At 44.8% G+C, this 15153-nt stretch overlaps 1 protein-coding gene across 1 annotated transcript in view; it reads left to right on the top strand.

Moving 5' to 3' along the window:
• ASCC3 (activating signal cointegrator 1 complex subunit 3) overlaps positions 1–15153 on the top strand; it is a 1118804-nt gene that overhangs the window by 948463 nt on the left and 155188 nt on the right. Inside the window, exons 30-31 of the mRNA XM_082251201.1 lie at positions 5870–6007; positions 6099–6219. Of these exons, the coding sequence (XP_082107327.1) occupies positions 5870–6007; positions 6099–6219 (259 nt within the window). The remainder of the gene's footprint in view (positions 1–5869; positions 6008–6098; positions 6220–15153) is intronic.

Here is a 15153-nt window from a genome sequence, read left to right as displayed (position 1 = left end):
CTCAGCTACAGCTTCCCTTTGACAATCTGTCTCTGTCAATTCTAAAGGTCCACAAAGGGGATAGACTGCTTCTTGTTTCACAATTGCTCAGTAGATTCGACAGCTCATCATTCAAGCTTATGACCTCAAGGACAATGTTCTCCCTTTCTTGGTCAAAGTGCACTTTACTTTTGTTTCATGGGCTTTTCAGCATCAGGCATCTGTTTCTCAGATTTGCAGGGCTGCCACATTGATTCTCTTTTAATTGTTGGTTGTGTTTTACCAGGTGGATGTTCAGGCCTTGACTGATGCTAGCTTCAGTGATTCAAAGTGATTCAGGTGGCACTGTACTCTTTGTTGAGTTACCTCTGGTAACCTGTTGTTTTTTTGTAGGCCTGTTAGTCTCTGTTTGCTGTGTTAACCACTCCACAGTTGGATAGCTTTTGGATGACCCTATGTACCTGAATACTTATTCTGTGTACTGTAATGTACAATTAAGAAAATAGGACTTACCACAAAATCCATTTGTTGGAGTAAATTATGTTGTTAACAAAACTGAGGGATGCTGAGAGTGGGAGGGGGTTATACCGGGCTGTTCATTAGGCTTTGTTTTGCCACTTTCCTATCTCCTGAAGGCAGCAGCATAACCTATGTACTGAAATACTCATCCTGTGTCCTATAATGTTCTTCAAGAAAATAATTTTTACAGTAAATCAAAAAATCCCCTCTAAGTGTTAAGTATACTAGGTACAAGATTAGCCAGATGCATTTGATATAAGTCAAGTAACCTTCTTTTTGTGGATTTGGATGTGGTTCACAAAGCATATAGTGTTTGGTTTGCAGGCATTTTACATGAAGAATAGAAAGCAGATATTTCATAATTTCTGTCATATGGTTGCAAACATTGCACAGATGATATAAGGTAGCTTTTTATTTTGTAATAGAAAAGTGAAATACTAGAAAAAGACATCGGTTATATGAAAAGAAAAATAGGATGCTAACAGAGATTCATCATGAGATCCATAAGCCATGAGATTTGTACCAATAAGTAAAATAGTTTTGTTTGCTGAAGTGATTTATGTGAAAGTTAGAGGGAGGTCAGCGAGAAGTGACCAGAGCTTCCTGCTGCTAGTTTGACAGTATATTAGTACATTCTCCTGCAAAGGGCTCTATCCTCTTTCCTGGCTAAATTACTTTGCTTAGCGGGACATGACAAACTGCACCACAGGGCATCGCTCTCATGCAGGGCACAAAGACAAGACAAAGAAAAAAAAAAAGATTTGCTGCTAATTCGTTATAGTAACAATATCTCAGAACATAATCCTGGCATAGAAGAAGGTGGTGTTATTGGTGTATCGAGTAGGTAATAAAAAGTATGTCAAACCCAGGTGGTCTTTGTTGCAGGACACAAACACGCACATTTTATTGATATTGTAATTGGCTCTTTAATTTTGACCAATTTTATCTCTGTATGCATTATGAAACATTACATTTATTAAAACAAAACCTCCATGTATTTTGAGTGACGATTTGTTATGTCATTAATGTTGAGTTCTTTGTGATAAAGTTTTCATTTTGGTTTGTTTGCTGCCTTGTATTTCCATGATATTATGATAGCAATTTTCTCTGATTAGTGGCTATGTGTATGTCAGGTGGTACATTCATCCACTTTGTTTTTTTATTTATTTCTAGTTTTAAAAACATGCATTACAAGGATGTACAGTACATTTGCAGTAATATCCAATAAATGTTCAAAGGAAGCAGTAGAGTACAAATACAGCTTTGAATAAGTCAAGTCTGAAACATAGGCTATCTATCCATATCCATATACCATTTTTTACAAAATGTCCCTTTTTATACCACGCTTGATTACAGTGTTTTCAAAATTAAGTAGCTGGTCATCAGATGACATACAGTACATTTGTAAGTTGTGTTCTATTACTATTCATCTGTTGGCTTTCTTTCAAGCTCAGAAGTACCAGTAACAAAATCCTTTCTGTCGAGGGTTTTAAGAATACAATTAATAGGAAAAGAGACCCTGTGTTTTAACAGGGAGCTTTAACCACAAATCTTCATAAGCAGGGGAAAGTGTGTATATTCATTTAGGGGTCAGTGCCCTGCATTTTAGACTGATTTTTCTAAATAACATTGACATTTTTAAAAAAGCAATTGGCTAATGTATAGGCTATTTATTAACTTCTACACGTCAGCATGTCATGTGAATATTGGCACGAAATTTGTATACTCTGACAAGTACAAGGCCTACAAGGCCTTGCTGAATTAAATTAGCCTAAATGGAGATTGTACTGATGAGCATCCTGGATCTTCTGGGGTGGTGGTTTGACTGGATTTGCATTATTTAATTTACAGAACATGCCCACAACTTTGAAGATGTTTTTTTTCTTTTGTTATTGTGAAGCAAACAACAAATAGGACAAAATAACAGAAAAAGTAAATGTGCATAACTATTCACCCCCCTAAAGTCAATACTTTTTAGAGCCACCTTTTGAGGCAATCACAGCTCCAAGTTGGTTTGGATAAGTCTCTATGAGCCTGCCACATTTTACCACTGGGATTTTTGCCCATTCCTTCTTGCAAAACTGCTCCAGCTCCTTTAAGTTGGATGGTTTGCACTTGTGAACAGCAATCTTTAAGTCTGACCACAGATTTTCTATTGGATTGAGATCTGGGCTTTGACTAGGCCATTCCAACACATTTACATGTTTCCCCTTAAACCACTGAAGTGTTGCTTTAGCAGTGTGTTTGGGGTCATTGTCCTGCTGGAAGGTGAAGTGGGAGTGGTACAGGTTTTGCTCAAGAATATCCCTGTATTTAGCACCATCCATCTTTCCCTCAACTCTTACCAGTTTCCCAGTCCCGGCTCCAGAATGGGTGATGTGATGTGTTGTGTTTGCGACAGACATAGCATTTTCTTTGATGGCCAAAAAGTTCAATTATAGTCTCATCAGACCAGAGCACCTTCCTCTATACATTTTGGGAGTCTCCCACATGCCTTTTTGCAAACTCAAAACATGCAATTTTGTTTTATGCTGAAAGTAATGCCTTTCTTCTCTCTGCCATAAATCCCAACTCTATGGAGCGTATGGCTTATTGTCGTCCTATGTACAGATACTCCAGTCTCTGCTGTGGAACTCTGCACCTCCTCCGGGGTTACCTTAGGTCTCTGTGCTGCCTCTCTGGTTAATGCCCTCCTTGCCCGATCTGTGAGTTTTGGTGGGTAGGCGTCTCTTGGCAGGTTTGCTGTTGTGTCATGTTATTTCCATTTGGTTATGATAGATTTGATGTTGCTCCTGGGGATCATCAAAGAGTTGGATATTTTTTTTATAACCTAATGACTTGTACTTCTCAACAACATTGTCCCTTATTTGTTTAAAGAGTTCCTTGGTCTTCATGGCAGTGTTTGGTTAGTGGTGCCTCTTGCTTAGGTTTTGCTGCCTCTGGGACCTTTCAAAAAAGGTGTATATATGTAATGACAGATCATGTGACACTTAGATTGCACACAGGTGGACATCATTTCACTAAATATGTGACTTCTGAAGGTAATTGGTTGCACCAGAGCTTTTTATGGGCTTCATAACTAGGGGGGTGAACACATACGCACATGCCAATTTTCTGTTTTCTATTTCTAAAAAATAGTTTTATGTATATATTTTTCTAATTTCACTTCATCAACTTAGACTATTGTGTTCTGATCCATCACATAAAATTCAGATTAACAAAACATTGAACTTAAGGCTGTAATGTAACAAAATAGGTAAAAAGTTAAGGAGGTGAATACTTTTGCAAGACACTGTATATGTTGAATTCTTGTAAGAATGACAGTTAAATAATTTACCTTTCTTTGAATCTTGGTGGATTCTTCTCACAGTAGTTTCATCCTCTACTCCTTAAATCCCAGCAAACCATAAAAATACAGCGCTACACAAAAACAATGCAAAACCTACAACTTCAATCCCCAGCTGTTGAGTAATTTCCTAGTAGGGTAAAATGTAATAAATACATACTGTATATACAGTGCTACAAAGTAAATTTAAAAAGTTTAAAAATAACAATATATAAGTATTATCCACATATAATTTTTGAGCAAAAAATTGTGCATAGCATAAAGTAAAAAATTGCATTTAGTACAGTCCACTAAGAACCAACATTATCCATTGAATGTAAACTAACTCCAGCAGTGCAAACCTGTGCAATATAAACAAATTTTACTTGAGAAAGATACTTCACCAAATAGATATGACCTCTTAGTTTAGTAAGAAGGTCAATATACGCCTTTTTTTAGGTAATGATAGCCTCAAACAGTTCAACACAGGTCTGGTAGTTACTCCTAACAGTCTCCAGATATACTTCAAGCAACATCAGATATATAACAGAAGAGAGGATCTTTCATAGTGTAACAGTGACTTTTTTAAAAGGATCTTAAAAGTTATTTAGAAAACTCACAAATTACAAATGCTTCCCCAAGCACTACAGGATTAAAGCCTTGATAGTAGAAGGAGTTGCATACCACACCACAAAAACCACCAGTATTTAAAATCTCTCTGCTGGTCACTTTTTTAAATTTAAATCTGGGAGGCTGCAAGATTATTTCCTTCAGAGAGTTCCTCATTTAACCAACGGAACACACGTTCCTCTTTTCTAATCGGGGTTGTGGGCATCTCTGTATCCACAGTGTATCCTTTCCAGACTAGACTATTAAGTCCAGATCTCTGTTTCTGATGTTCCCCACTTTAGCAAGTGGGAGTAATGTTGCAAGTCCTATTATTCTCCGTAATGTCAGTTGACATGATGTTTTGTTACCCCGCTGTAGACGTCCCTTCCATGGGATAGTTGTAAATCTGGAGGCCTTGATGAGATCTAGCTCTTGGGAGTTAAATCCTCATCCTACCCTCAAGCAAGTTATTTGTTGCCATAATATTACATGGATGTCTACTCCCAGCTCCTATGAGGAGGCTCAGTTTCATGACTGGTAGAATCATGTTTTTTTTTTACAAATAGTCAGACAGAAGACTGTTCTGTGGCTACTACACCCCTGACAGATCTAAGGATGTAGATTGTAAGGTCTTCTTATCTTTTTGGTCCTAAATGTATTACAATATATCCTACCTGCCTTCCATTTTTCATGAATCCCATCACCATTTCTTTTGAAAGGATTTAGTAATGCTACACACATAAGCATAGTTTGTTCACAGAAAGTTTGGAAAATGCAGGTTTTAACCCAAATATAATACAGTATGAAAATGTAAATAACAGGTAGAACACCAAGCACTTAGCACTTCAAATAATTTAATATTTAATTGGAAATAGCATATACAGTACTTTACATTACATATAAGTGCATACATCAGATCTTACTCTCCAATCCACTCAACTAGACAGAGGCATACTATGAGCTGTATAGTAGTTGGGCAGATCCAGAATGTCAATACAGCAGGCAACATAAACTGACATAGATTTGTTATGAGATAAACATATTTAACCATGTTTCAGTGTAAGAACTCCTTTCTAAAGTCACATGGGATTTGGCATGTGTTTGGACCTTGCAACCCCAGTTGAACACAACATCGCCATATTTTCATAGCAACACAAACAAGTGGAATACAGGAATGCTATAGTAAATGTAGCAGAGTGTAGACTCTTCATAGCCTGGTCAGTAAGTGTACAGGGCCATTGGTGATGGGAAATGTAATCTCAGAATTGGGAAGCAAGCATATTCATTGTGCATTTTGGCAAGCAAAATTATATAATAAGACAATTGGAGTGAAGATATGAAATATTTGTACTAGCACAATATTCCTTTTTACTATGTATTTTTTTATATGATGTATAGTTTAAGTAAGGAATCACTTTGGTCTTGATTTTTATTTAGATGAATGACATAATTGTAACTGTAAGGGATTCCAACCTGAAGCTCACACTTGCCTTTGGAATTGGAATGCACCATGCAGGGCTGCATGAAAGAGATCGCAAGACAGTGGAAGAGCTTTTTGTGAACTGCAAGATACAGGTATAGCATCTTTCAAAAAAAAAAAGAAGAGTCTGTTTAACTTGTAGTTGTCATTGTTTTTAATCTTTTTTTCTTTTACTAAATAAATTAGGTTCTTATTGCAACCAGCACACTGGCTTGGGGTGTGAATTTCCCAGCTCACCTGGTAATTGTCAAAGGGACTGAATTTTATGATGGAAAAACAAGGAGATATGTAGATTACCCAATTACAGGTAATTTGAGGCATCCAGTTTATATCCTATGCAAATCAGATTTTACATTTTACTTCAACGATTACAATGTTTCCCATATATTATATATAACGTATATGCAGTTGTAAAATTATCTTCGGCATGGAGCACTAACCAGACCTAGATCCTAAAAAATATGCATTTTGTTTCACTAGACTCTGCCCTGTTTTGCTGATAAATTACTTTGTCTGTTTTAGGAAGAAATTAAAGTGAAATGCAAATAAAAATATAAATAAATGCTAAAAATGCACACATTGGCAGAAGAAAAACAATCCTGGCAAAGTCCATTTTTAACCACTTAACGACCAGCCACGTAGATCTACGTCGGCTGACTTTGAGTGGTTATACCGGGATGATGCCTCTAGCTAGAGGCATCATCCCGGTACCGTTGTTTGAAGCCGACGGTCGGCTTTCCGTCGGTAGCGATCGATGCGGCTCGGGAGCCGCTCGATCGTTACCCGGGGGGCGGGAGGGGACGTCCCCCCCCTCCCGCCGCCTTCCGCGGCTTTGCTCGGGGCTCCCGTCCCACCGGGAGCCCCGAGCACCCAGCCGGCGCGTCCGCCGGCTGGATGGAGTCCCGATGAATGCCGGAAACGGCATCGATCGGGTCTCCGATGACGTAACCCGGAGGCGGCGTCCATGACGTCACATCCGGGTTACTGTGCTGCAAAAGGCGGCAGATTTGAAAAACGGCTGTATGCAAAAATGCCGTTTTCGGCGTTTTGCATACAGGGAAGTGTAGTGGAGGGGTCTAGTGTACCTGTCACACATATTGGTGTCACAAGGGATGTTTACATTGCTTGTGACAGCAATAAAAGTGATCAGATTTTTTTTTTTAAAAAAAACTGTAATAAAGTTAAAAAAAAAGAAAAAATAAATAGGAAAAAAAAAAAATTTAGCCGCCCCCGTCACCGTTAGCTCGCGCACAAAAAAAAACGTATACGCAAGTCGAGCCGCAAATGAAATCGCTGTTCAAACCACACATGTGAGGTATCGCCGCGATCGCCAGAGCGTGGGCAATAATTTAAAAAAAAAAGAGCTACACTCTAACTCTAAACTGGTAACCGTTAAATAAATTTAAAGCGTCGCAGATTGAGATCTCTATTGACCGTAGTTTGTCGCCATCCCACGGGGGGGCGCAATTTTAAACCGTAACATGTTTGGTATCTATTTACTCGGCGTGACATCATCTTTCACAATATACAAAAAAAATGGGCTAACTTTACTGTTTAGTATTTTTTAAATGCAGTGAAATGTGATTTCTCTTACGTCCTCCGACAGTCGCCGCCTCTTCATATTCGTCACATATGGGGTATTAGACTTTGCTCCGAAGGAGTAGCTAGGCAACAGAATATGTTAACATTAAAGCTTTTAACATATCCCACCCTCAAGGGGTGGTCCCCTCAGTCAATACCCTCCTACTTCCTGCAACCATATCTCAGTTTCAATGTCTAGCTTGTCAGGAGTGGCTGGCTCTCTCTGTGCTGGGGCTTTGTGCCCCAGACTCTTTCTTTTTTGATTTTTTGTTTGAGTTTTCTCTCTACCTTTACTTAGCTGTTCTTTTTGTCAGCATTAGTTGTTTCTTCGGATGAAGAGGATCATGCGGGCTGGGTCTCGGGCTGATCCCCCTGGTCGCAGGTCGTGGGTCAGTGGCTTCCCAGCCTGCCATCGAGCGTTCAGCCAGGTAACGCTCCTGGCACAGTGAACGACCCATCCCTGTTCGGTGCAGGGATGATTGGTGAGGTGGCTACCTCACTGGACGCTGTGCGGTTTCTTAACCCCAATTCTGTGCATCTTGTATGCGACTCTCCCTGCCTCATGTGCAGCGGCTTGTTCGCCTGTGCGGGTCCCCCACGCCATTGTGAGGTAAGTGTATCTATGTGGGGACCTGTCTGTCTGGGGGGGTGTCAGTCTGGGACTGTGTAACCTGCCTCTGTTCTCACTGTTTGTCTCCCTATCACTCGGCTGCATGCTGTGGGCTGCAAGGGGGGGGAGCTGTGTGACACTGTGTGTGTCAGCCTTGTCAGTGTGAGAAGCTGTGTGCTGTGGGGCATGTTTTGTGGCATGTTTGGGCACTATACAGCGATCGCTGCTGCGATCTAACATGTTTTTTTATACATGGATAACATGTGTGCATTACTGTACTGTGGAGCGGCGGTTTCGGCGCCAAACGGCGCCATTTTGCCTACACTCGCTCCGGCCGCATGTTCTACATGCATGGCGGCCATTTTCTTGTAGCCTCCCATAGGCTTTAATAGAGCGCCCTGGCCGCATCACTTCCTCTTCTCCAGGATACACCGATCGAGGCAGCAGCAGCGGCGAGGGTCTCCTCAGGTTATATCCTTCTTATCCATTGCCTGTGTCAGTTTTATTGTCCCTGTGGGGGTCTCATTGTGCTTGTGTGTGGTGCGGTGGGCTGCGCTCGCCGCGCTTGTTAAAGGGGCAGTTAACCCTTTATTATCCGGCATTTGATATTGGGGCAATGGATTCTCAGGAGGGCAAATTTCCTACCGCCTTGGTGGAAAGCCAGGGGACCGCTGTTTCCCCCCCCAGGGGGGGATTTAGCCACTATTGTGGCTGGCCTTGCTGCTCAGGTGCAGATGCTGGTGGCTGCTCAATCTACTAAGAGACCCAGAGTTTCTCTTTCCTCTGATTCTGAGGGTGAAGGTGATGGGGCTGTTATGGCGGGGGCCTCCTTATCGGGGTCCCGCTCCTCCCTGGATCTAGTGGGGTCCGAGGTGGAGGCTGAAGTTGAAGGGGTTGATAATTCTCCCCCTGGCTCGCCTGAAGAGCTTGCAATCATGGATGAATTGATTGCTTCCATAAAACAAACGCTGCGTTTGCAGGATGAAGTGTGTCCCCCCGCTGCCTTGGCGGCTTATGGGACGCAGAGAAAACGCAGGACGCCGCAGGTTTTTCCCTGCAATGATGATTTTCAGCGCGCTGTTAAGGAACAATGGCGCAATCTACGCAAACCTTTTGCGGTACCAAGTAGGTTCAAGCTGCGTTATCCTTTCTCGCCTTCCACTGATGAAAGGTGGTGTGTGCCACCCCCAGTGGATCACGCAATTGCGGTTTTAAACAAATCCACTGCGATTCCTGCAGAGGATTCCCCTGTGTTCCGTGATGCCACGGATAGGAGATTGGAGTCTCTTGCCCGTCATACATATTCTGTTACGGGTTCTATGCTTAAGGCTCTGTTTGCCTCTCTCATGGCAGCCCAGGCTGTCGCAAGTTGGACGCAGATGCTTAGGCGCGTCCTAGTGGCCGATTCGGCCTCGCCGGCGACCCTGGCTATGGTGGATCAAATCCACCAGGGTGTCATGTATCTGTGTGATGCGGACTTGGACTTAGTCCCGTTGGCTGCACGTGTGCACAGCGTGGCGGTGTTGTCTCGCCGCCTGGTTTGGTTGAAATGTTGGTCAGTGGACCAATCTTCACGTAAGACCTTAGCCAATCTGCCTTATGATGGGTCTCGCCTTTTTGGGGAGTCCTTGGATGTGTTGATTAAGGGGATCACCGGAGGTAAGAGCACTCTCTTGCCCCATTTCCCCAAGGCTAAGGGGGCTTCTGGGAAGAAGCATGCTAATTTTCGGCCCCCTCAGGGGTCCTTTCGTGCCTTTCAGTCGCACTACAAGGGCAAACCGTTCAAAGGTCAAGGCTCTCAGAAGAAGCCCTGGTCTGGGAAACAGAAGTCCGGTCAATCCGGATCCGCAGCCCATAACAGTGCGGCCTGAAGGGGCGCCCTCACCCAGTTTTGGGGTGGGGGGGACGCTTGCTCGGTTTTCTTCAACCCTGGTTGGCCCGCGTGCGGGACAGATGGGTTCAGGAGATCGTTCGATCTGGTTACAAGATCGAGTTTCTCTCTCGGCCGGAGAGCAGATTTTTTCCCTCAAATCTTCAACTGTCTCCAGAGCGTTTACGGGACCTGCACCTGGCGGTGCGGGACCTTGAGGGCTCAGGGAGTGGTGGTTTCGGTGCCTCATCGGGACAGATTTCGGGGGTTTTATTCCAATCTGTTCACCGTGCCCAGGAAGGAGGGCAAGGTTCGTCCAATTCTGGACTTGAAGACTCTGAACCGCTCTGTGCGGGTTCGCAAGTTCCGCATGGAATTCCTGCGGTCGGTGGTGGCTGCCCTGGTTTTGGGGGAATTCATGGCCTCCATCGATTTGAAGGATGCGTATCTTCACATCCCCATTTTCGAGGGTCACCAGAGGTACCTTCGATTCGCCATTGCGGAGGATCACTACCAGTTCGTGGCGTTGCCTTTTGGTCTCGCCTCGGCTCCGCGGGTCTTCACCAAGGTGCTTGCACCGGTTCTGGCATTATTGAGGGCCCAGGGCATTTCTGTCCTGGGGTATCTGGACGACATTCTGGTTCGGTCTGCGACCAGCCAGGGCCTGGAGAAGGACCTGTCTGTCACGATACAAACTCTGCAGGAGTTTGGTCGGACGATAAATTTTCCAAAGTCGACACTGAGTCCGTCGGTTCGTCTTCCCTACCTGGGAATGATCCTGGACTCGGTGCAGGCGAAGGTCTTCCTGCCGGAAGACAAACTCAGAACTCTTCAGGAGGAAGTCAGGTCCCTCAGGGACGTTCCGCACTCGTCTCTGCGGACGTGCATGAGATGTCTGGGATTGATGGTCTCGGCCTTCGAGGCGATTCCCTTCGCCCAGTTTCGCACGCGGGGTCTCCAAGCGGAGATCCTGTCCATGTGGGACGGGCGACCTCAATCTCTGGATCATCAAATCTCGTTGAGTCATCGCACCAGAAGAGACCTTCTGTGGTGGCTCCAGTCCCCGATGGTGTCCGGGGGCAAGTCGTTACGTCCTATCTCGTGGACGGTGATCACCACGGATGCCAGCCTGTCGGGCTGGGGTGGTGTTCTGGGCGTTCTGTCCGCCCAGGGGACTTGGTCGGAGGGGGAGTCCTCCCTTCCGATCAACATTCTGGAATTGCGTGCGATAAATCTCTGTCTTCATCGCTGGACGGACCGGCTGCAGGGCTGCCCGGTTCGGGTGCAGACGGACAATGCCACGGTGGTGGCCTACATCAACCACCAAGGGGGCACCAGGAGTGCCCGAGCGGCTCGGGAAGTGGCCGACATTCTGTCTTGGGCCGAGACTCATGTCCCGGCGATAACGGCGGATCACATTCCAGGGGTGGAGAACTGGCAGGCGGACTATCTGAGTCGCCAGACCCTGGATCAGGGGGAATGGTCTCTCCACCCGGCTGTCTTCCAGATGTTGTGCGCGAAGTGGGGTCTTCCAGATGTGGACCTGTTCGCGTCTCGTCTCAACAACAAGGTGAGAAGGTTCGTGGCAAGGACGCGCGACCCTCGGGCAGACGCGTCGGACGCGTTAGTGGCCCCGTGGCATCAGTACAAGCTGATGTACGCGTTTCCACCGATTCAGTTGCTGTCCAGGTTCCTTCGCAGGTTACACTTGGAACGCAGCACGGTGATTCTTGTGGCACCGGACTGGCCTCACCGGTCCTGGTACGCAGACCTCGTGAATCTGGCGGTCGATGCCCCGTGGCGTCTGCCTCTTCGAGACGATCTCCTGTCTCAAGGACCGATATACCATCCTGCTTTACAGTCGCTGGCTTTGACGGCCTGGCTGTTGAGACCGAGGTCCTGAAGGTGAAGGGTCTCTCCCCAGAGGTCGTTCATACCTTGATCAACGCGAGGAAGTCTTCCTCGGGGAAGGTTTATTACCGTACTTGGAAGGCCTATTTTGCCTGGTGTGAGTCCAGGGGGTTTTCACCCCGCACGTACTCGGTTTCCCGAGTGCTGTCCTTCCTTCAAACGGGTGTCGATCATCGTTTGGCGCTGGCTACGATAAAGGGTCAGGTGTCTGCGCTGGCCGTTCTGTTTCAACGTCCCGTGGCTTCCAACTCCTTGGTTGGCACCTTTGTTCAGGGAGTGCGGCATCTGGTTCCTCCTAGGAGGGATCCTCTGCCCCCTTGGGACTTGAATCTCGTTCTGTGTTACAACGTGCTCCTTTTGAACAGATCAGGGAGATCTCGTTGTCTATGTTGTCCAAAAAGGTCGCCTTTTTGGTTGCGATCACTTCGGCTCGCAGAGTGTCGGAGCTGGCGGCTTTGTCCTGCAAGTCTCCGTATCTGGTTGTTCATTTGGATAAGGTGGTCTTGCGACCTAATCCTTCTTTTCTTCCGAAGCGAGTTTCGGAATTCCATCTTAATGAAGATATTGTCTTGCCTTCGCTGTGCGCGAAGCCTAAACATCCAAAGGAGGTGAGACTACATTCTTTGGATGTTGTTCGGGCGATAAGGGTTTACCTTAAATCGACTGAGTCCTTTCGAAAGACGGACTCCTTGTTTGTTCTTCCAGAGGGTCCTCGGAAGGGCATGGCGGCGTCGGCCTCTACCATCGCCAAATGGATCAGGCAGACCATTGAACAGGCCTATGCTTTGCAGGGGAAGGTTCCCCCTGTGCCTGTGAAGGCGCATTCTACTAGATCTCTGAGTACGTCTTGGGCCTGTCGTCATGGGGCTTCTGTAGCCCAGGTGTGTAAGGCGGCGACCTGGTCGACCATGCACACTTTCACAAAATTCTACAAAGTAGATGTTCAGGCATCGGCGGATGCTTCCTTTGGCCGCAAGGTTCTTAGTGTGGCAATTCCCTAGGGTCCCTTGTTGGGGACCTCTGGCTGTTGGGATAAGTTTTTTATCCCCTGGTTATTTGTCTTTTCCTGGGTTGTTGCTCCTGTTGAGCAATTGTTTTTTGCTGTAGCCCAGCTGGTTTCCTTCCTTTGGTAAGGTTCCTTTCTTTGATGCGGAGACTGCGTTGCCTTTCGGCGCGGATGCGTTTCCCACCCCTCATGTTTGCACTGCTTTGGGACGCCCCATATGTGACGAATATGAAGAGGCGGCGACTGTCGGAGGACGTAAGAGAAAACGGAATTTTTGTAAAATCTTACCTGTAAAATTCCTTTCTCTGAGTCCTCCGACAGTCGCCGCCCCCGCCCCTCTTTTGGGGTTTGGTTGTATACTCTACTGCTATTCCACTGAAACTGAGATATGGTTGCAGGAAGTAGGAGGGTATTGACTGAGGGGACCACCCCTTGAGGGTGGGATATGTTAAAAGCTTTAATGTTAACATATTCTGTTGCCTAGCTACTCCTTCAGAGCAAAGTCTAATACCCCATATGTGACGAATATGAAGAGGCGGCGACTGTCGGAGGACTCAGAGAAAGGAATTTTCCAGGTAAGATTTTACAAAAATTCAGTTTTTTCAAATTTTTTCCAAAAAAATGGCGTTTTAAAGACCGCTGCGCAAATACCGCGTGACAAAAATTTTTGCAATGACCGACATTTTATTCTCCAGAGTCTTTGCTAAAAAAATATATATAATGTTTGGGGGTTCTAAGTAGTTTTCTAGGAAAAAATACTGGTTTTAACTTGTGAACAAAAAGTGTCCGAAATAGGGCTGGGGGTAAAGTGGTTAATTAGGCGGAGCAATTTTTTCATTTTTTGCACACATGTTAAAATTAGTGTAAACCCCCAAACAATTCTGTATTTTAAAAAAGCAAATGCCCTATACAATAATAAAATAATAGTTGTAATTTTCTATGTTGCACCATATTTGCCCAAGTATTTATCAAAAAAATATTTTCTGGGGGAAAACAATAAATACCCCCTTTATTTTTGCAAAAATTGTGTGCACCCATGAAATGGCAAATACTACGGTACCCAAAATTGTCTATAGCCAATGCATTAATAGCCCTTGCAGCACAATTTTAAGTTAACAGTGAATCATGGACCTAGAATTATTGCTCTCACTCCAACATTTCCTGTGATATGTAACATATCAGGTGCAGTTGTTATTTCCAAACATAGGCACACCTGTGTATGTTTGTGTATATTGAGGCAAGGGACTTTAAAATTATTGATAATTTGTCAATTGAATAACTTTTATTTTTAAGCTTTTTTAAAAGTTAAAAAAAGCTATCACGTGGGGGGATAACAAGCCCACTTAGTGATAGCATAATGTAAGTAATAGGTCCTCTTTTATGGAAAGACCACTGTTAGACACCTATGTCATCTCTGGGCCCCCCACCCCCACTCAAACAGATGAAGCACAGATCCTGCTTCAACTGTTTTTTTTTTTTTTATCTAACCACAGTGGCTGAGCCTCCGATCTCACCACTGACACCTGCTATTCTCATCCCAGACCCACAGGAGAAACAACAGAGCCCAGGATACAAAGCGACAGGCAGGAAGGAGGGAGTAGTGGGTGTACAGCATACTTGCAAGTGTGTGCCCACACACTTTCTAAATCTTACCAGGCCACATGTCCTCAAAATAAGCAAGGTTACATTGCCAGGGCGGCTACCCTAGTAAAGCACCATGTCCTCATGTTGATGAAAGTAAGGGTTTCTTTCCACATCTGTGGCCTAGTAATGGAGGAGGTCTGCAGGTGAAAAATATCAGAATCTGAAAGCCCCCTTTAGAATGGGGGGGGGGGAGCAAATATTGAGCCCTCCACATGACTAAGAGGTACATATTACTCCTAGTTACTCATTCACAAAAGGAGAACTTGGAACAGGCATAAACAAATATACTCGCGGAACCATTTCGAACAATCCGGCCTGAAACAGTAGTAGTGGATAGGTGTTAGCGGGAATCCAACCTGTCAGAGGCCGTGGCGGCAGTATCAAAGAAACGTATGCGTTCGCCATCCACCATTCTCAACTTACTGGGGAAATAGCAGGCTATACTTGAAACCTTTTTCACAGGGGCATCTGCGAATCTCAGTCAAGGATCTTAGTCATTGCTGGACTTCAGGTGAGTAATTCGGGAAAGATTGCAGCTTGGCATTGTCGAAAACCAGCTCACCCTTAGCACGTGCTGCAGCCAGAAACCTGTCTCTCTGTCACAATAGTTTAAGAGACG

This window comes from Pelophylax lessonae (assembly GCF_965119305.1).
Source record: "Pelophylax lessonae genome assembly, chromosome: 3".
Lineage (NCBI taxonomy): Eukaryota > Metazoa > Chordata > Amphibia > Anura > Ranidae > Pelophylax > Pelophylax lessonae.
The sequence above is the reverse complement of the archived record's forward strand: the minus strand, read 5'-3'. Positions and strand labels throughout refer to the sequence as shown.